This window comes from Amblyraja radiata, chromosome 31, assembly GCF_010909765.2.
Source record: "Amblyraja radiata isolate CabotCenter1 chromosome 31, sAmbRad1.1.pri, whole genome shotgun sequence".
Classification (NCBI taxonomy): domain Eukaryota; kingdom Metazoa; phylum Chordata; class Chondrichthyes; order Rajiformes; family Rajidae; genus Amblyraja; species Amblyraja radiata.
This window is the reverse complement of record NC_045986.1, coordinates 20,709,321-20,729,978: the sequence shown is the minus strand read 5'-3', so window position 1 is coordinate 20,729,978 and position 20,658 is coordinate 20,709,321. Positions and strand designations below refer to the sequence as shown.

Below are 20,658 nucleotides of genomic sequence, written 5' to 3'. Positions count from 1 at the left end.
GTGATACTGCCCCCAGTGGACAGGTATCCACAGCAGTAGCAATGACCAAGTAGGTACTTCCCTCAAATGAAAAAGTACCTGATGGATTGGAAATATAGACGTTAGTACTTGATGTTTGCAAGCAATTTTTTGAATGTCATGTGATATGAAATAGGCCTCGAGTATCAGTGCTCATTATTGCAGTTAACTGATGGGATTGATTGGGTGTTAGAATTAACATTGTACAAAAAATGACTCAATTTTTCTTTGCAGAATTGCAAATATCAGTGATCGATGTACAACCATGAGCGACATACGAGCAACCACTAGGATTTACTCAGCTATTCTACATTGTAAATTGTTCCCTCTACACTAAACACAATATAAGAAAGGAGAAAAAAATGGCAGGCAGCTGGAGGAACTAAGCAGGTCGGGAATATGGTCAGTCAACGTTTTGGGTCAAGCCACCTCATCTAAGTCCAGTCCCTCTCAGTTTCTCCAGCTACTCTCAATTTTTCCTTAGATTCCAGCATCTACAGACACTTGTGCCTCCACAAGAGAGTAGAACCTCTAGTTATACGGGAGGGGATTTTACAAAGATCAAAAAACTCATGGGAGAATTGTGTGTTCCTGATGGTGTACCATAGATACTAAAGTGTGATTGCTATACCACCAAAATAATCCTGATGACAACATAATATCAGCCTCAGTTCATTAATGCATTCAATCTTTAACATTTCCCCCATGTTTCACAGTACACAAAAACTCAAGGAAAGATAATTTATCTGCTGCAGTGGAGCTCTATGTGACTGACTCCCCACCATGTTAATCCAGCGCAGAAGACATCCAGTGCACTAGATATCGCACTGTGACCCAGTGGCAATGCAATCGGGATTTGGCTCCATCCAGCAGCCGATGAAGTTAAAGTTTGGAGAAAGGAGAATTGAAAACAGCAGTAATCACCGCGGGCCGGTCAGCCAAACACAAACAGGATAGATCCAACCCATGTACTAATGACACACATAAAATGACACAAAGTGCTGGAGTAACTCAACGGGTCAGGCAGCATCTCTGGAAGGCATGGACGGGTGGCGTTTCAGTTCTGGACACTTATTCAGGCAGATTGTATTTGGGAAGGGGGGGGCAATAAGGTGGAAAAAAGGTGGGGGCAGAATAAAGTTAGGCAAGTGATGGGTGGATACAGATGAGGGAGGGGGATTGATTTGCAGGGCTTGACAGGGACGAAAAGACAAAAAGTGAGAGATAAGGATAGAAGTGTGAAATGCAACGCCAGAAGAAAAAATATAGGTGGGTGGAAACAGGGGAGGGAAGGAGAAAGGGAGAAACGGTGCACATCCAGGTGGGGCACATGGAAGAGAATGGGGGGAAAAGGAAGGGGGAAAAGCTTGGGAACGTTCCCTAAAATTGGAGAATTCAATGTTCATATGTTGGATTGTAAGCTACCCAAGCGGAGTACGAGTTGTTGTCCTCCAGTTTGTGTGTGGCCTTACTCTGGCCATGGAGGAGGCCCAGGACAGGAAGGTCAGTGTGGGAATGGGAGGGGGAGTTAAAATAGTTCATGACTGGGCGAGATCTAAAGGTCCAATGTTTGCCTCGTCACTCACCTCAGCACCCAGAGAACGGCAGTGGGAGCAAGTCGATCTTCACTCTGAGGGGCCTTCTTCGCAATGAGTGCAAATCACCAACATGAGGCAGGCTTGTGTGATCAAGACCACCCGTATACGGTGAACTCTGACCGCCTGAGAATCAAAGACTGACTGCGCCCACTATTATGTCTTAGATTTTGAGCCTCTTGCAGCTGTGCTTTCTGCAGCCGCACCTTGGCTGGTTTCCCAATTTTCCTCACAGCTGACTGCAGGGGCCCCTCCAGTCCTGCCCGTTTTACAGAGTCACCTTCCATTCTGTGCAGTCTCCCTCCCCCTCACAAGCTCTTTCCCCTCATTGCACTTTGGAGCTGCACCGCTTTCCGGGCTTCCAGTGTTGGTCACTCATCAGGCTTTAAAGTTCAATCAAATTACTACAAAAAAGTTGTTGACAACTTAGAACTGCTGGATTAATCGTTCAGATCATTGGCATTTTATGTTTTCAAACATTCCAGCTGTTTGTGATCCCACAGAAACCAGCAGTGTTCAGTTTAGTTTAGAGATACAGTGCGGTAACAGGCCCTTCAACCCACCGAGTCCGTGCCGGCCAGCGATTCCTGCACACTAACACTATCCTACACATAGGGATAATTGACAATTTTACCATAGCCAAATAGCCTACTATCCTGCACGTCTTTGGCGTGTGGGAGGAAACCTGGCGGTTACGGGGAGGACGTACAAACTCCGTACAGACAGCACCCGTAGTCAGCATCGAACCCGGGTCTCTGGCACTGTAAGGGAGCAACTCTACTGCTGCGCCACCGAGCCACCGAGCCACCGATGCCTCAGTGGTCATCATGCACTGACTCCGCCCCCAAAAATAGACCTTCATTTACAAAATAAATAAGAGCAGTCGGCTGTCTGGTTTTTGAACCACATTGCCCTTCATGATCATGGCTGATCTTCTATCTCAGTGCAATTTCCCCATATTCCTTGATACCTTAATGTCCAGACATCAATTGATCTCCATTTTAGACACAAGAAGTGAAAATCCATAGCCCATCAGGATAGAAAATTTTAAATTTTAAAGATTCACCACCACCTGGGAGAAGAAATTCTTCCTCATCTTAATCCTAAACAACTGACTTCTTATTCTGAAACAATGCCTCCTGGTGATCGACTCCTCAAGTGCTGAAACATTCTTCGTGCATTTACCCTGTCGAATCGTTTCAGAATATTGCTGTTGAATATCTCTTCTCATTCTTCTAAACTCCAGTGAATACTGTCCCAGTCTACTCAGTCTCTGCTGCGATGCCAAAATCGCACTATCCCAGGAACCAGTCAAATGAATCTTCCTGCATGAGCTCAACCTCCCTGTTCAACAAAAGGCCACGCACTCAGAAATGCTGGGCCAAGGGAGATTGCGGAAGTAAATGAGGCCGGAACTAGTGACATCTTAGGATTTAAGGGCTGGATGAGATAACAGAGATAGCGAAGGACAGGTTTATGTCTTAAAAGCATTTGATTACCAGGGTAAGCAATTAAAGGGCATCATTAAAGATTAAAAAGGCAACTCATTCTCCATTGGTTCATTCACATTTAAAAGCAATGCTTTCCACTGAAGCACACTATTATTGTTGAAAAATGCAATTAAGATAGCTCATTCAAAAGTAAGCTCAATGGTTTTGCAGTAATAGATGCTAAAAATTATGAAGATATGTAGATTCAGGCACTGATTAGTGACACGTGAATGGGTTTTGGAGAGGTTTGGGATACATACAAGTAAATGGCAGTTCTGAAAGAAATCTGCCTTACTTTGATGGAACCAATTTAAAAGCGCTGACTTTAATAAGGCCACGTCATAATTGCTCGCCATAATCACATCACTCTCCCAACTCTCCCTCCCCCATTGTTTTGGAGTCTCAGTTAATCCATGGTTTCTTTGGGACATTGGGTGGGAAGAGGTAAGCCAGCTGATTAGTTAAATTATCCAAGTTAGTTAAGAGGCTAATTAGTTGCCTTGCGTCATCTGCCGCCGCCATCTGCCGGCCAATTTGCCACAGATAAAGAACTTGGACAATTCAATCGGCCAAAAGCAGTGAGAACGAAAGGAGACGGATGAAGCCGTGCGTCCAAACAAACTCATGATTTCTCTGATCAATAACATTTCAGTGTACTTAGACCAAGACGATAGAGACAAACAGCCAGCAATTAAAAACCTGTGCGGTGGACTTCCTGGGGACTTTCCGTCTTTGGCGGAAGATCAATGTGAATGGAGATCCCAGTGCAGTGACCGGCTATCCGTGAAAGACGATCCCTATCTCTCACCCCGAAACCCCCCCCCACAAGCCTACTCCTTAACATTTTAAAATTTTAAACTTACTAAGTAAAAATAACTACCAAAGTGTAAATGTTCTGAAGCAAAAGGGCAACTATTGTTTTGGAGGACAGCATCTTGACTTTGCAACAACGTCATCAAATGTCACCTTGTTTTTGGTTGTGCGCTCTTCCCACAGATTCCAGTGTTACCAGCGAAACCAAGTTACAAATATTCACACTGTGAGATCCACAGGCTTTTCAGAAAAAGTACAGCCAAATAAATTTCCCTTTGTTACAAGGTGCAGAAGTGACCCGTTTAGTTGCGGTGGGATGTGACATTCAGACCAACCCCACCGCGCTGCTCCAGGAATCAGGGCTTTCAACTCTCCTGGTCTTTGCTTCATTCACCAGACCTCACATTTTTGCAGAGGGTTCATCAGGCTTCCTTGGGGGCAGTTGAAATGCTGGGAAAATTCAACAGAGTTAGCTATAGTCCCGATCACCCTGTACATCGAAGGGCTGTGAGGGTCCGTGATGAGCCCCTCGTGGTCACTTTCCGGGGTCCGTATGGAGCACCAAACCTGAGGAGGCAAAAAAGTTCATGTTCATAACTTCATGTGAAAGGAGCAGAATTAGGCCATTCGACCCACCAAGTCTACTCCCCCATTCAATCATGGCTGATCTATCTCTCCCTCCGAACCCCATTCTCCTGCCTTCTCCCCATAACCCCTGACACCCATACTAATCAAGAATCTATCTGTCTCGGCCTTAAAAGTATCGTGTTTCCTTCATTACAGGAATATCATTATTACTCTTGAAATCCCTAGCGGCTGTGCGGTAACTTAGCAGCACCAGATAGCTTCCACATTACGGTGAAGGTAGTAGGTTCAAGATTAAATTTCAAAAGGGAATTGAATGTTTGCATTTAGGAGCAAAAATCTGCAGGACCGTGGAGAAACAGGCGATTGTGACTAATTGGATTGCCTCTCCAAACAACCCGAATGAGTTCCACTGGCTGATGATTTCCTACTGGGCTGTAAGACTAGAATTCTTATGATTTTTTTTACACTGGATATGGTTGCTTTGGAAAGAGCGCAGAAGAGATTGATGTGATAACGATGATGAGATAAAATGATGAGATAAAAGGAATTGCAGATGCTAGTTTATAATTAAAGAGACTAGATGGTGGAGTAACTCAGCGGGTCAGGCAGCATTGCTGAAGAAAATGGATAGGTGACGTTTAACGTCATCTATCCATGTTCTCTCAAGATGCTGATTGATCTGCGAAGTTACTCCAGCACTTTGTCTTTTTTTTTTTAACCAGGATGATATCTGGTTTAAAGGGTATTAGCTTTAAGGAAAGATTGGAGACACGTAGAGATGTACACAAAGAGCTGGAGTAACTCAGCGGGTCAGATATCATCTCTGGAGTAAAGGAACGGGTGACGTTTTGGGTCGAGACTCTTGTTCAGATTGGATTGTTTTCTCTGGAATGCAGGGGATTGTGGTGGTGGGGGGGGATGGATGGAGGGGGGAGACCCTGATAGAAGTATCTATAATGTTGAGTGGCATATATATGATAGACTGTCAGGGCCTTTTTCTCAGGATAGAAATATCAAAGACTAGAGGGCATAACTTTAAGGTGAGAGGAGTAAAGTTTAGAGAACTGTGGGGAAAGTTTTTTTCTACACATAGTGGTGGGTGCCTGGAACACACGGCCAGGGTTGGTGATGGAGGCAGCTACGATGGCGGCATTTAAGAAACTTTTAGGTCACCGCATGGATATGTAAGGAATTTAGGGGTAGGAGTCATGTGTAGGCAGATGAGATTAGTTTATCTTGTCATCATGTTTGGCACATTGCAGACTGCACTGTTCCTGTGCTGCACTGTTCTATGTTCTATGGGAACGGAAGAAATAGCAGGAACTTGCATCATGTCCACACACAAATGTTAGCAAGATTGAGATCCTCCTGACTGTGAGCTGGAATGCGGCCGGTTCCCTGAATGCTGTGCTCTGAAGTTGTGCTCTCCAGTGAGCAGAGCAGTGGAGCTGATTCCCACTACTTTTCCCAAAGAATCCACCCCAGCAATTGATGTCAGGTTAGACTGGCACATGACCAATAACTCTCGGCGTGGGGATTTAAAAAAAAGTTTTATGTATTGATTACTGCTACCTTTTTAAAAAATAAAAATAATTGTCAGAGATATTCAAAGCATATAAAACATTTTAATATTAGGATATGCTGTGTGTCCTTGTAAGCACACTTCCATGCTCGAGAACTCCAAGTCAAGGGTCCTGGTTATTCTTTGAACACCAGTTAGTGGAGGTCTGTACATTGGGCCAACTGGAGGCGATGATCAGAAAGGTCTCAGGATCACTTTACTGGAAAGGTTCCCAGTTAACACTGGGGAAGCATTATTGGAGCAAGCATTGCAATTATTGAAGTGTTACACCAGAAATTCAAGTGGAAATATCTACGAGAACGGGATTTAGTCCCTGAATGAAAATCCAACCCTTTAGCTACATTTCTTTGAAAAGTAAATACAGTGACCGAAGAAAGTACTCACCTGGGCAAATCCCACGAAGAAGAGTTGTCGATTAGTGAGGCCCAAGGCTGGCAAAATCATCTCTTCACCATCCTTTTTTATCCAGTTCTCATAGGCCTGAAAAGCAAAGTTGCCTATTAGCTGGTGAATCGACCTTTCATGTCAAATCCATATAAACATTCTTCCTGACATCTTCTCTGCATGGTAAACTAGTGGTATACTAGTCATACAGCAAGGAAACATGCCCTTCAACCCAGTTTGCCCATGCCACCTGTCCGTTTGGCCTATATCCCCTCAGACCTTTCCTATCCATGTACCTGTCCAAACATCTGTTAAATGTTGTTATAGTTTCTGCCTCAACTACCTCCTCTGGCAGCTCATTCCATATACCCACCACCCTCTGTATGGAAAAAGTTACCCTTCAGGTTCCTATTAAATCTTTCCCCTCTTACCTTAAACCTATGTCCTCTGGTTCTTGATTCCTCTATTCTGGGTAAAAGACTCTGTGCATCTACCCTATCTATCCCCCTGGTGAGCCATTTCTTGTTATTGACCAGAAATGTCGGACAATCTGAACAAACTTGCAATGACACATCTACAACATTATGGCCCAATTTTCCTCTCATGGCACAATTGTTTTCTAGTTGGGAACCAACCACAGGCAATGAGCAGGACTGAAGAGTGTGGCAAGAGCTGCACCAAATGCAGGGAAAAATCAGATGGCAGCTTGTTGAAGCCACCAACAAATGTTGGTAATGAATAGAAGGAGGAGAACGAACGACCCAGCTGAGCTGACTGGGTGGTGTGGAGCAACATTTAAATAACGAGATGACCAACTGATATAGCCACAACATATTGGTTGAAAAACTTTAGTGGCCCGGACAGATTGCTCAGGAATGTAAGATTTCAGAGTTCTATCTTTAATTGTCTGACCGCAAAGTACATTTTAAAGCTTTGGTCATGAAGGCCAATCGTCTGTTGACCTTGAATAATACATAGAACATCGAACACTACAGCACAAGAACAGGCCCTTCGGCCCACAATGCCTGATGCGAAACCAGCTCTTATCTGCCCGCACGTAAGGCATGTCACCTCATTGTCTGCATATCCATATGCCTATCCAAAAGTCTCTTAAATGCCACTATCATATCTGTCGCAACCACAACCTCCCAGTAGCACGCTCCAGGCTCTCATGACTCACTGCATATTTCCTTTAAACTTTGCCCCTCTCACCTTAAAACTATGCCCTCTAGTATTTGATATACTGGGAACAGGTTCTGACTGTCTGCACTCTCTATTTCTCTCATAATTTTATATACTTCTTTCAGGTTTACCTGCAACCACATGCTTTCCAGGGCAAACGATCCAAGTAAATCCAACTGCTCCCTGCAGCTAATACCCCATAATCCAGGCATCATTTTGGTAAACCTCTTCTGCACCCTTTTCAAAGCCTGCACATCCTTCCTGTGGGTCAACTAGAACGACACACAATACTCCAAATGCCGCCTAACCAAAGTCCTATAAAGCTGCATCCTGACTCTTGCACTCAATGCTCTGACCTACACCTTCTTTGCCACCCTATCTATATATATCATATCATACCATATGCCTTCTTTACTACCCTATCTATTTGTGTTACTACTTTCAGGGAGTTATGGACTTTGACCCCAAGATCCGTCTGTACATCAATGCTGTTGAGGATCATGCCATTAATTTCATATTTTCCCCTTACATTTTTGTCCCAAAGTGCAACATCTCACACTTGCTCGGTTTAAACTCCATCTGCCATTTCTCTGCCCATTTCTGTAGCTGATCTATATTCCGCTGTATACTTTCACAGCCTTCCTCACAGTCTGCAACCCCAGCATTCTTCCTATCATCTGCAAATGTACCTTCTTGTCTTTAATGTAGGTATAAAAAGCTTAGGGGATTTGTTCAATCGGACACACCAAAGCCATTTTGTGGCCCCTTTAGGCCCGATAATACAACAGAGCTGCCACCTCACTGCTTTGTTGTAAGATGAATGTAAGTCAGTGAAATCCTGTTTCTGGGTTTACTCCCTATGGAATCCTGCCATTCTGAAAAATGAGGCAACTTAGTTCAGCAGAGCTCTATGACATACATCAGCATGGTGTTAGGATCTACTATTTAATTACTTGGATAGCATCAGTCTGGACGTTCAAGGATATCCAATTAACACATCTAATTTCATGACTTAATGACCCACGGACAAGATTCTTCCCTAACACTGGTCCATCAGAAAGTTCCATCTTGGATTACAAGTGCCGTAAATATTCTGAAAGCTGCACCAGGCATGTTGGTGAACAGTTGGTACTTACATGGTAAGCTGCTTTCAAGCCACCATTGTCAGCGATATTTTCACCCAGTGTTTTCCTGCCATTCACTTGCTCACTGTTGATGCTGTAGTTGTTGTACTGTTCGACCATGCACTCAATCTGATTTTTGAAGGCTTCAACTGAGGAGTTCTTCCACCATGATCTCAGGTTGCCATCTTTGTCATACTCCCTGCCTGCCAAATGACATAAGAGAGGAATAACTTTGTAAGCAATTGTAAGTAATTAATAATTTTGATTGAGTAAATAAGAAGAAACACTCCATAGGTCAGTGTCGATTAGAATGCCACCCTATCTATATATATCATATCATACCATATGCCTTCTTTACTACCCTATCTATTTGCGTTACCACTTTCAGGGAGTTATGGACTTTGACCCCAAGATCTGTCTGTACATCCCAGCTACAAAGACAGATGTATACAGCAATTCGTTCTTCCCCCGCACAATTAAAGCATGGAATAATCTCCACCCAACTATAGTTACCCAACCAGATGCAACTAAATTTAAAGTAGCTCTTTCTTCCCAATAACCCTTTCTGGCTTAAGCCCTCCCTTCACCATCTCCAGTTTAAATTCCATTTGGAATATTTTGGAGGACCAAGAAACCAAGAACCAAGAATGGGTGTCAGGGGTTAAGTGGAGAAGGCAGGAGAATGGGGTTGAGAAGGAAAGATAGATCAGCCATGATTGAATGGCGGAGTAGACTTGATGGGCCAAATGGCCTAATTCTGTTCCTAAAACTTATGAAGATAGAAGCAAGTTTATTGTTTCTCTTTCCCTCACAGACACTGTTGAGTTTTTCCAACATTTTCTAAAAAAATCTTAATAGCATTTGAAATTTTTTTGAATGTCAGAGAGAAACTTAGATCATTAGCAAAACGGCCAGTCACTCAAGGGAACAAAAAAACTTGCAACAACAGGAATGTAAACTATTTTTATGCAGCAAGGTTTTACGGAGGGAAATGCTCCGCCAGAATATGATTTGATGGGGCCGTTCTGAAAGGAATTGGTTGAGGATTTGAGGGTAAATTAAGAATCGTGGGGCAATAGAGTGTAAGAAATTGTATAACTCTGTTACTGGACCGAGAAAAACAATTCATGTTCATTTTACTGTGCTCTCGAGGACCTGTTTCCAATGGGTTTTTTAAAACTCATCAAGGCCCTGTTTCTGACATCTCCTATAGGTTTCAAGATTCCATTTCCCTACTTTTTTTCCCCACCAGTTTCAATGGAAAAGTTATTACATTATAATAAATCTGTGGCATCCAACAAAAAGTGAATTTTAAAATTGCATTTAGGTGTTAACAATCTGGAAAAACTGCTAATTTGGTACCACTTAAATCCCAAGTGTGCTAGATTATGGAGGTTTTGTGTAAATACATACGTGGGACATATTGAATCATTCTCTCAAAAAGGTGGTGCAATCTGATACTCTGCACATGCTTATTATTTATTGTGTGTTGGACGTAGAGAGGATGTTTCCACTAGTGGGAGAGTCCAGGACCAAACGTTATACCCTCAAAATTAGAGGACATTCCTATAGGAAGGAGATGAGGAGGAATTTCTTTAGCCAGAGGGTGTGAATCTGTGGAATTCATTACCTCAGAAGGCTGTGGAGGCCAAGTCAATGGATATTTTTAAGGCAGAGATAAATTCTTGATTAGTACGGGAGTCAGAGGTTATGGTGAGAAGGGGAGGAGGGAGAATGGGGTTAGGAGGGAGAGATGGATCAACCATAATTGATGGCGGAGTAGACGATGGGCCGAATGGCCTAATTCTGCTCCCATCACTTATGAACTTACAGTAAAACTCCAATAATTCCCAAAATGTGTTTTGATCTTTGTACACAAGATTTTTTGTGCACAATTTGAGATCCATCAACAACTTTTTCATGTGCTTGTGTCAATTATTCTCTAATGTAACCAAATTGTTAAATAGCTTTAAACTAACGATCCCATCTGGCTACAAGTTGGACGATAGATTTATAGATTTTACAACTTAAAGATGGAAATGCTTTTCTGTTATTCTGCTGTTAAAGTGAGCATTTCCCCCTAAGAGGAGGTAGTTAAACGTTAATGAGGCTACTTGCTCTCAGCAGTTATTATGATCAATTAGTGGAAGAAATTTCTTTGAAGTCACTGTTGATAATGTGACAGGTGTTTTCTTGGACCTGAACAGGAAGTTTTCTGAAGATCAGAACAGGAAGTGTATATTAAGAGTTACTAACAAAATAAATTTGCACGTAAAATTGTGGACTTTGAAATGTGATGGACATGTCTCACAACGTTGTAATGCATCATATACCAAATTTTGTATTATTCATGTGCTTAGTGTAACTTTGTTTTCCTTTTTTTGATCTTGTGATGCTCAAATAATTTCAAGTTGAGAACCTTTGTTCAAGAAAGACCTGCAGATGCTAGTAAAATCAAAGGTAGGCACAAAATGCTGGAGTAACTCAGCGGGTGAGGCAACATCTATGGAGAGAAGGAATTGGCGACGTTTCGGGTCGAGAACCTTTGTCATTTTTGTACAGCTTAATAATTACATATGTTTTTATCACATTTTCATCCTGCTACTTTTTAAGGTTTGTCTTCAAGTAAAATAGCAATTTATTCGGATTGCAGGGATAAAGAATGAGCAAATCAGCAAAGAACAGTCAAAGAAAGCAATTAAGATATCTGTTGAAAACGGACATTAAAGTCTGAAAAGGAATAGGTGACGTTTCGGGCCGAGACCCTTCTTCAGACCCCTGACTCTCAGTCTAAAGGGTCTCGACCCGAAACGTCACCTATTCCTTTTCTCCAGCGATGCTGTTTGGCCCGCTGTGTTACTCCAGCTTTTTGTGTCTATCTTTGGTTTAAACTAACGTCTGAAGTTCCTCCTGCACAGTAAAGTCTTAAAGATCATTAGGAAGAATTAATGAATTTAAGAAAGAATTAATCATATCACACGAACAAAATTTCTGACCAACATTTGCTCCCAATAACTACTGCCACAAATCAAGATCTTATACAAAGTAATAATGATTAAAAACCTACTTGTTCTACATTCATATTATTAAAAATCCTCACCAAATGTTCTGGTATGTTTTAAAGGTTAGTCATGTTCCATGAATATTTGATTACTTTTTATTTGGAATAGGCAAAAAAAAACAAAATGCAAGAAATACTTAATAGTTCAGAAGGCATCTGTGGACAGGGTGATGGTGATGCACATGGCCTTTTATTAAATTTATTTAAAGTGAGTGAGGAATTTAGTCTGAAGAAGGGTCCTGACCCAAAACATTGTCTATTCATTCCTCTACTGATGTTGCCTGACCTGCTGAGTTCCTCCAGCACTGCTTTATTTAACATGAGTTTTAAGTAGTGAAAGGGGGGGAGGGTGGACACATCAAAAGAAATGTCTGAGATAGGGAGGAAACCAAGAAAGGCTGATCGAAGCAAATAGCTCACAGAAGGCGGTGAAGGATTGTTAATTGCTGGATACATTTAGTTAAATCTCATATTAAAAAGAATAAAAATGCCCAGATGGCATATTTTAGGATTCAGACAGCCCTGAACCAGCAGCCCAAAGGCAATAAAAGATGATATGCTGGGCCAATCCCATTCAACACTGCAAGTCGTGGGCTTTTCACTGGGTAGAATAGTTCTGTTCAAAGTTGATACCAGTCTGGATTTACTGTGTTAGCAAAAGGCTAGTTGGGCGGTGAAGTGATCAGAGAAGATTAAAATGACAGGGTGTGGCCCTGCCCAAGTGTTGGATAGAATGCAGAGCAGATGGTTCAATTCAGAAAGGGAACCCTGTCATGTGAGATAGAGAAGCACATTCAGTATATTTATCCCATTGTGTGAAGTTTTTGTACAAATCGATGTAACAAACTCTGTATTTTGTACTAATGCTTTCTTTTTATGTGCACTGCCTGGGAGAATATGTGCGTGGGTTATGTGTGTATTTATGTGTGATTTATGCTCTGTGCGTTGTGAATCTATGAGCCTGTGATGCTGCTGCAAGCAAGATTGTTATTGTACCTCTACCTCACAATACTTTTATATATATGTGGCAATAAGCTCATTTTGACTAAATCTGCTCAAAGCCGCAGTCCTCTGTTCATCTTCCTGCAACTGGAAGCAGTTGAACGACCCCAGATATTCAGCATCACTTTACTGATCTGCGCCAGGTGGGAAACATATATGAAAATTAAACAAGCTGCAGATGCTGGAAATGAGAAATCGGCTTGACCTGTTGAGTGTGTTTCCAGCAGTTCTGCTTTTATGTGTGAGGCCACAATTGCCACATCGGGTAGATGTGAGAGATCACACCATCCCATTCTGAAGGTTCACATGCAAGATAGATATTAGACATCCAGCGTGGAAACAGGCCCTTCAGCCCACCAGGACCGCGCCGACCAGCGATCCACATACATTACCATTATCCTACACACTAGGGACAATTTGCAGAAGTCAATTAACCTACAAACCTGCACGACTTTGGAGTACGGAACCACCCAGAGAAAACCCAAGTGGTCACAAGGTGAATGTACAAACTCCATACACACAGCAACCGCAGTCAGGATCGAACCAGGGTCTCTGGCACTATAATGCTCAAATTCCTCGTATGTTGCAAAACATACTTGGCTAATAAAGTATGATTCTGATTCTGATTCTGATAAGGCAGCTACTCTACCGCTGCGCCACAGTGCTGCCCTCTGCTTCACTGTGCCGCCTATGTTCTCCCCGATGTTCTCACCGATATTTATTCTCAACATTTTCAAGAGATATCAATGTTCCAGATGTGAGGCTGACAGCCAACTCCCAGCAAAAGAACATCTGTAGATGGCCTGCATTGATCCGCTTTGGATCCCAAGAGATTAACTCAGGTTGATCTGATTTCGTAATGTGGCTTTATCAGCTTTCACCTCAACATTTAAGCTTCAAATATAAGCTTGCGCTCCAATATGAGGCAGGAGGTTGTAAGGCTGAGGTTCCACTCTTGGGATGTGAAGATGATGTTAGGATGAAGCTTTGGTGCAGTGCTGAGAGGGTGCAGCAGAATCAGCATACACCCAAGGTATTAAACTGAGGCCATAATTGGCACCACAGGTGGATCACACTATCTTGTTCTGAAGGTGAAAAGGCAAGTTCTCCCCGATGTTCTCCCCATTATTTATTCTCAACCAGCTTGCCTCAAAAGGCCATTATTATTTTGCTGCTTGTGGGGATCTTGCTGAGTAAAAGGTGAACTGTGATTCTAATTTTTGACCTGTTGAATTGCACCAAGTAGCATACTTTACAAGAGAGACCTAAGGAACAGCAGGTGTTGGTTTACAAAAAAAGACACAAAGTGCTGGAGTAACTCAGCAGGTCAGGCAGCATCTCTGGAGAACATGGAAAGGGCACTGAACTGGAATGTCAACTATCCATGTTCTCCAGAGTTGCTGTCTGATCCACTGAGTTACTCCAGCACTTTGTCTCTTTTTTTTTTAAAACCAGCTTCAATAGCTTTAAAGCCAGCTGAAGCTGGATAAAGGTACATCCCCTGTTGACCCAAGAAATATTAAGGATAATTATTTGTAAAGGATTCGAACAATGACATTTTAACTGAATTTACCTTCTCCCTCTAACGTACATACGTGCACCTCCGCTCTCTTTACATAATGCAAACCTCTTCCACTCCCACCTATTTGACATTCACATGCATTCACCAGCAGGGGTCAGTGGATTGTGTCATGCCCTGACTGTGATTGTATACCACAAACCAGAGGACTCAGTGGTGCACTGCAAACCTGGTGCAATTGGAGCATCTATAGCTCAAATGCATCTTGATGTAAACACTCGAAAACTAGAAATACGAGGCCTTTGAGCCCCTTAGCTCTGTTCCATCATTCAACAAGATACTTTCTGATCATGCCACCTCAATACAACCCTTGCTCTCACCATCTCTGAATGAGCCTGTCCTCAGCACCTGTGAATGACTTTACCTCGAAGACCTCACCCTTACCACCACTGGATGACATCACCATCATTACCTCTCGATGACCTTGCCCTCACCACCTCTGGTTGACCTCATTCTCACCACCTCTGGATGACTCTGACCTCACTATCTCGTCCATCATCGGCTCTGACCTTCCTTCCATCGAGGGGATTTATCGCAGTCGCTGCCTCAAAAAGGCTGGCAGTATCATCAAAGACCCACACCATCCTGGCCACACACTCATCTCCCTGCTACCTTCAGGTAGAAGGTACAGGAGCCTGAAGACTGCAACAACCAGGTTCAGGAATAGCTACTTCCCCACAGCCATCAGGCTATTAAACCTGGCTCGGACAAAACTCTGATTATTAATAACCCATTTTCTGTTATTTGCACTTTATCAGTTTATTTATTCATGTGTTTATATATTTATATTATGGTATATGGACACACTTATCTGTTTTATAGTAAATGCCTACTATGTTCTGTGTGCTGAAGCAAAGCAAGAATTTCATTGCCCTATACAGGGACACATGACAATAAACTCACTTGATCTCTGGATGACCCTTCCCCACCACATCTTGATGACCCTGCCCTCACCATCTCTTGATGCCCCTGACCTCTTCCCCTCTGGATGACTCAGGGCTCTGCAGTCCTCCAGTAGAAATCCATCGTCTTTATCAATCTATCAAATCCTCGAAGAGTCTTAAACACTATTTTGTACCTTTGAAGGAACAGTGGACCAATTGGTGCAAATGCTTATTAATTAACCTTTCAGTCCCAGAATCACTCCTAAAAAGGTAATTCAATCTTCGGAGATAAAGTGGCACACAAGGCAATTTGTGCCGAGGAGAGGAGTGGCACTCTTGAGGTCTCCTGGGTAAAACACAGCAAGGCTGCAGGCACCTGGTAATTCCTCAGGTCAGGCACTAACGGCAATTGTCTTCTCTCTTTCCACAAACATTGTAACTGGAAATACCTCAACACTTAAACATGTCAAACCTTTCATACCTTGATCGTCAAACGCATGAGTTAGTTCATGGCCCATAACCACTCCGATTCCACCAAAATTTAAAGATCTGTCAATATATAAGAAATACGTGTCATTATTTGCTGGTCGGGTCAGACCATTGACTCGCAGACTGAAGAAGGGTCTCGACCCGAAACGTCGCCCATTCCTTCCCTCCAGAGATGCTGCCTCACCCGCTGAGTTACTCCAGCATTTTGTGACTACCTTCGATTTAAACCAGCATCTGCAGTTCTTTCTTTCACTGCTTCTGACGTGGCTTTGGATTCTTCATTGTCAAATAACCCTTACCTCCCATTTCCAGGTTAACGATGATAATCCAGGAAATGTTAGGCAGAGTTAGGAACCTCACATCTGTGGTAGGGAATCTATCCGAGAGGATTCCGAAGGATAGAATTTGTTGGTATTTGGAAGAGAATGGGTGAACCAGGGACATTTAGCTGGGTTTTGTTTTGGGCAGATCACGTCTTACAAACGTGATTGCGTTTTTTGAGGAGGTGACAAGGGTTATCGATGAAGGTAAGGCAGTGGATGTAGTGTACATGGACTACATACAGTAAGGCATTTGATATGGTCCCTCATAGCAGGCTGATCCAGAAGATTGACACAAAATGCTGGAGTAACTCAGCGGGATAGGCAGCATCTTTGGACAGAAGGAATGGGTGACCTTTCGGGTCGAGACCCTTCTTCAGACTGATGTCGTGGGAGTGGGCGGGACAGAGATCAAATGTAGTTGGAGACAGTAAGACTGGTGGGAGAATTGGGAAGGGATGGAGAGAGAGGGAAAGCAAGGGTTATTTTTAAGTTAGAGAAGTCAATGTTCATACCGCTGGGGTGTAAGCTACCCAAGTGAAATATGACGTGCTGTTCCTCCAATTAGCACCGAGCCTCACTCAGACAATGGAGGAGGCCCAGGACAGAAAGGTTAGATTGGAAATGGGAGGGGGAATTAAAGTGTTGAGCAACCAGGAGATCAGGTAGGTTATGGTGGACTGAGCGGAGGTGTTCAGCGAAACGATCACCGAGCCTGCGCTTGGTCTCGCCGATGTACAGGAGTTGACACCTGGAACAGCGGATACAGTAGATGTGGTTAGAGGAGGTGCAAGTGAACCTCTGCTTCACCTGGAAAGACTGTCGGGGTCCTTGGATGGAGTCGAGGGGGGAGGTAAAGGGACAGGTGTTGCATCTCCTGCGGTTGCAGGGGAAAGTACCTGGTGATGGGGGGTACACAAAATTGCTGGGGAAACTCAGCGGGTGCAGCAGCATCTATGGAGCGAAGGAAATAGGCGACGTTTCGGGCCGAAACCCTTCTTCAGACGGGGGGGGGGGGGGGGGTGGGGTGGGAAGGGGTGAGTTGACCAGGGAGTTGCGGAGGGAATGGTCTCTGCAGAAAGGGGTGGAGATGGGAAGATGTGGCCAGTAGTGGGATCCCGTTGGAGGTGGCTAAAATATTGGAGGATTATATGCTCTATGCAACGGCTGATGGGGTGGAAGGTGAGGATAAGGGGGGCTCTGTCTTTGTTACGAATGGGGAGAGGGGGAGCAAGAGCGGAGCTGCGGGATATCAAGGAGACCCTACCTAGTGAGAGCCTCATCTATAATGGAAGAGGGAAACCCCCCTTTCCAAAAGAAAGAGGACATCTCCGATGACTTGGTTTGGAAAATCTCATCCTGGGCGCAGATGCGGCGTAGACAGAGGAATTGGGAGTAGGGGATAGAGTCTTTACAGGAAGTAGGGTGGGAAGAAGTGTAGTATAGATAGCTATGGGATCCAGAAGATTAATGGGATCCGCGGTGAGTTTAGTTTAGTTTAGAGATACAGCGCGGAAACCGCCCACCGTACACTAACACTACCCTACACACACTCGGGACAAATTACATTTATACAAAGCCAACTAACCTACAAACCTGTACATCTTTGGACTGTGGGAGGAAACCGAAGATCTCGGAGAAAACCCACATGATCACAGGGAGAACGTACAAACAAGCACTTGTAGTCAGGAAGAAACCTGGGTCTGTGGCTCTGTAAAGCAGTAGTTCTACCGCTACGCCACTGTGCCGGTCGTTTGGATTCAGAACTGGCTTACTCTTATGAGATAGAGGGTAGTGGTGGAATGGTGCTATTCTGGCTGGAGATCTGTGGCCAGCAGAGTTCCGTAGGGGTACACACTGGAACCTCCGTTGTTTGTGATATATATCACAAGTTTGTACAAAAATATAGATGGGTTGGTTAGTGTTTGAAGACTGTACAACGGTTTGTGGAGTTGTGGACAGTGAGGAAGGCTGTCAAAGGATAGAATGATAGAACAGGATATAGATCAGTGACAGATAAGTCCAGAGAAAGATGGATTTAAATCTGGGCAAGTAAGTGGTTGCCTTTAGGAGATCAAATGAAAGGGGAAAGTATACAGTTAATGACAGAACCATAACCACAATTAATTTGTTGCTTCAGATTCCAGCATCTAAAGTCTCTTGTGTCTCCTGCTCTGCTTGTTGTGCCTCTGATTTGATTAGTGCCACATAAATAGTCTACATTCACTGCAAACTCTGTAACAATTACAACTGAGCTTTGTTTTGTGTCCATACATTAATGAGCTGTCCCGGATTTGATAAATCTATCTAACGCATGCAATCCCAAAGCCTGAACATAATCTCTAGCTTCAGTTAACGTTGCCATTCACTTAGAATCTTCTGATGTCGCCTACTTGCTACCGAGAGCTCCTTTGAACACAAATCTCTCCAGGGTTGTGAAACTATAAGTGCTATGTGCTGATTAGATTCCTCTATTCACAGCCATTTGGCTGCGGCCTGCTGCTAACTATTGATGCTCTGAAGACGGGAGTCTCGTTTCCCCAGTGTCAGCCTGCCTTCCTCTACCGCTGTCTGTAGAAAAGGATGTACAGGTACCTCTTACACACTCAGTTTCACACTTACTGATTCTCTTCCACACACCATTCAAGTCAGAAGCCAACTTTCTTTGTATCAATAGACAATAGACAATAGGTGCAGGAGTAGGCCATTTGGTCCTTCTAGCCAGCACGGCCATTCAATGAGATCATGGCTGATTATCCCCAATCAGTTCCCCGTTCCTGCCTTCTCCCCATATCCCCTGACTCCGCTATTTTTAAGAGCCCCATCTAGCTCTCTCTTGAAAGCATCCAGAGAACCGGCCTCCACCGCCCTCTGAGGCAGAGAATTCCACAGACTCGCCACTCTCTGTGAGAAAAAGTGTTTCCTCGTCTCCTTTCTAAAAGGCTTGCTCCTTATTCTTAAACTGTGGCTCCTGGTTCTGGACTACCCCAACAACGGGAACATGTTTCCTGCCTCTAGTGTGTCCAAACCCTAAACAATCTTATATGTTTCAATGAGATGCCCTCTCATCCTTCTAAACTCCAGAGTGTACAAGCCCAGCTGCTCCATTCTCTCAGCATATGACAGTCCCGCCATCCCGGGAATTAACCTTGTAAACCTACTCAATAGCAAGAATGTCCTTCCCCAAATTAGGGGGCCAAAACTGCACACAATACTCCAGGTGTGGTCTCACTAGGGCTCTGTACAACTGCTGTATCAAAGCACAGATTAGTCTCATGATTCTCATACATCACTATTTACTTAGAACCATTATAACTTACATAATTCCTTCCTGAAGGTCTGTGCTGGTGTTTATTGTCTATCTGAGTTTCTTCCCACCAATATACATGTTTTTAATCTTTCTCTCCCATATCTTATCTCGGTTCCACTGAAATAGAGAAGTGCCATTCCCCGAAACATTTCTGCACTCTGATTGTTAACATCATTCTAGACTCAGATTTGGCTTCATTTATAATTCATTCAACAATCAGCAGCATGAATCCTATTCCTGTCACAGTGCCTCAAAGTCCTCAGTCAATTGTAGATGTATCACCACACTAGCAAACTCTTGGGATGTCTCTTTAACTTTCAGTTCACTATCAGGTGCACCACTGTGCTGCCCATTGTCTCTTGAGTCGTGGTTTATAGAGTCAAAGCCCTGTCCCACAGTGCGAGCTCATTCCAAGAGCTCTCCCGAGTTTAAAAAAAATCAAACTCGTGGTAAGCACGGAGAATGAACGTAGCGGGTACGTCGGAGCTCGGGGACGTCTCTTAGTGCTAACGGCAGGTACTCGGGAAGATTCGCTAACGGCAGGTAAGCACGGGAAGACTCGTGAAGAGTTTTCAACATGATGAAAAATGTCCACAAGAGCCCCGAGTAGCGACGAGTGGCCATTACCGTAAATCCCCGAGTTCGAATCAGGGCAAACTCGGGAGAACTCTTGGAATGAACTCGTACAGTGGGACAGGGCTTTCACTGGTAGTTTCCCTACTTGTAGCTATGGTATCACCACTGGTGCTTCCCTCAATAATCTATCCTGCCCCCATCTACTTCTTATCTACCAGTAAGATGTCGACTTTATTTACTTGATTTAATTTCTTATTTTGATTGCTTTTATTGCGTGGCTATTATTTTTACTCATGTTTTATGTCTTTTAATTTATTGTTGTATTTCATATGTAATTTTTGCGATGTGAGCTGTTATGTTATGTTCTGTTATGTTGTCTGTTTATGATGTCTTGTTTATTCTTCTGTACAGCACTTTGGTCAACATTGGTTGTTTTAAAGTGCTTAACAAATAAAGTTGGATTGGATTGGATTATCTAGAAGTTGACCCTTGACGAGCACGTACTTCAGTATTTAGTTTTAGTTTGAGAGATACAGCACGGAAACAGGCCCTTCGGCCCACCGAGTCTGCACCGGCCAGCGATCCCCGCACATTAACACTATCCTACACACACTCGGGACAATTTACATTTACACCAAGCCAATTAACCTGTACGTCTTTG

The 20,658-nt window shown here is 43.4% G+C and overlaps 1 protein-coding gene across 6 annotated transcripts in view; it reads right to left on the bottom strand.

Annotated features, from left to right (window-relative positions):
* Window positions 1–3,167: 3,167 nt before the first annotated feature.
* ece1 (endothelin converting enzyme 1) overlaps window positions 3,168–20,658 on the bottom strand; it is a 215,498-nt gene continuing 198,007 nt past the window's right edge. For all 6 annotated transcript variants that reach the window (XM_033048028.1, XM_033048029.1, XM_033048032.1 and 3 more), the window contains 4 exons: window positions 15,784–15,851; window positions 8,789–8,979; window positions 6,471–6,566; window positions 3,168–4,483 (listed from right to left, as the gene is read on the bottom strand). In XM_033048028.1, coding sequence (XP_032903919.1) covers window positions 4,307–4,483; window positions 6,471–6,566; window positions 8,789–8,979; window positions 15,784–15,851 — 532 coding nt within the window. In that variant the 3' untranslated portion in view covers window positions 3,168–4,306. The remainder of the gene's footprint in view (window positions 4,484–6,470; window positions 6,567–8,788; window positions 8,980–15,783; window positions 15,852–20,658) is intronic.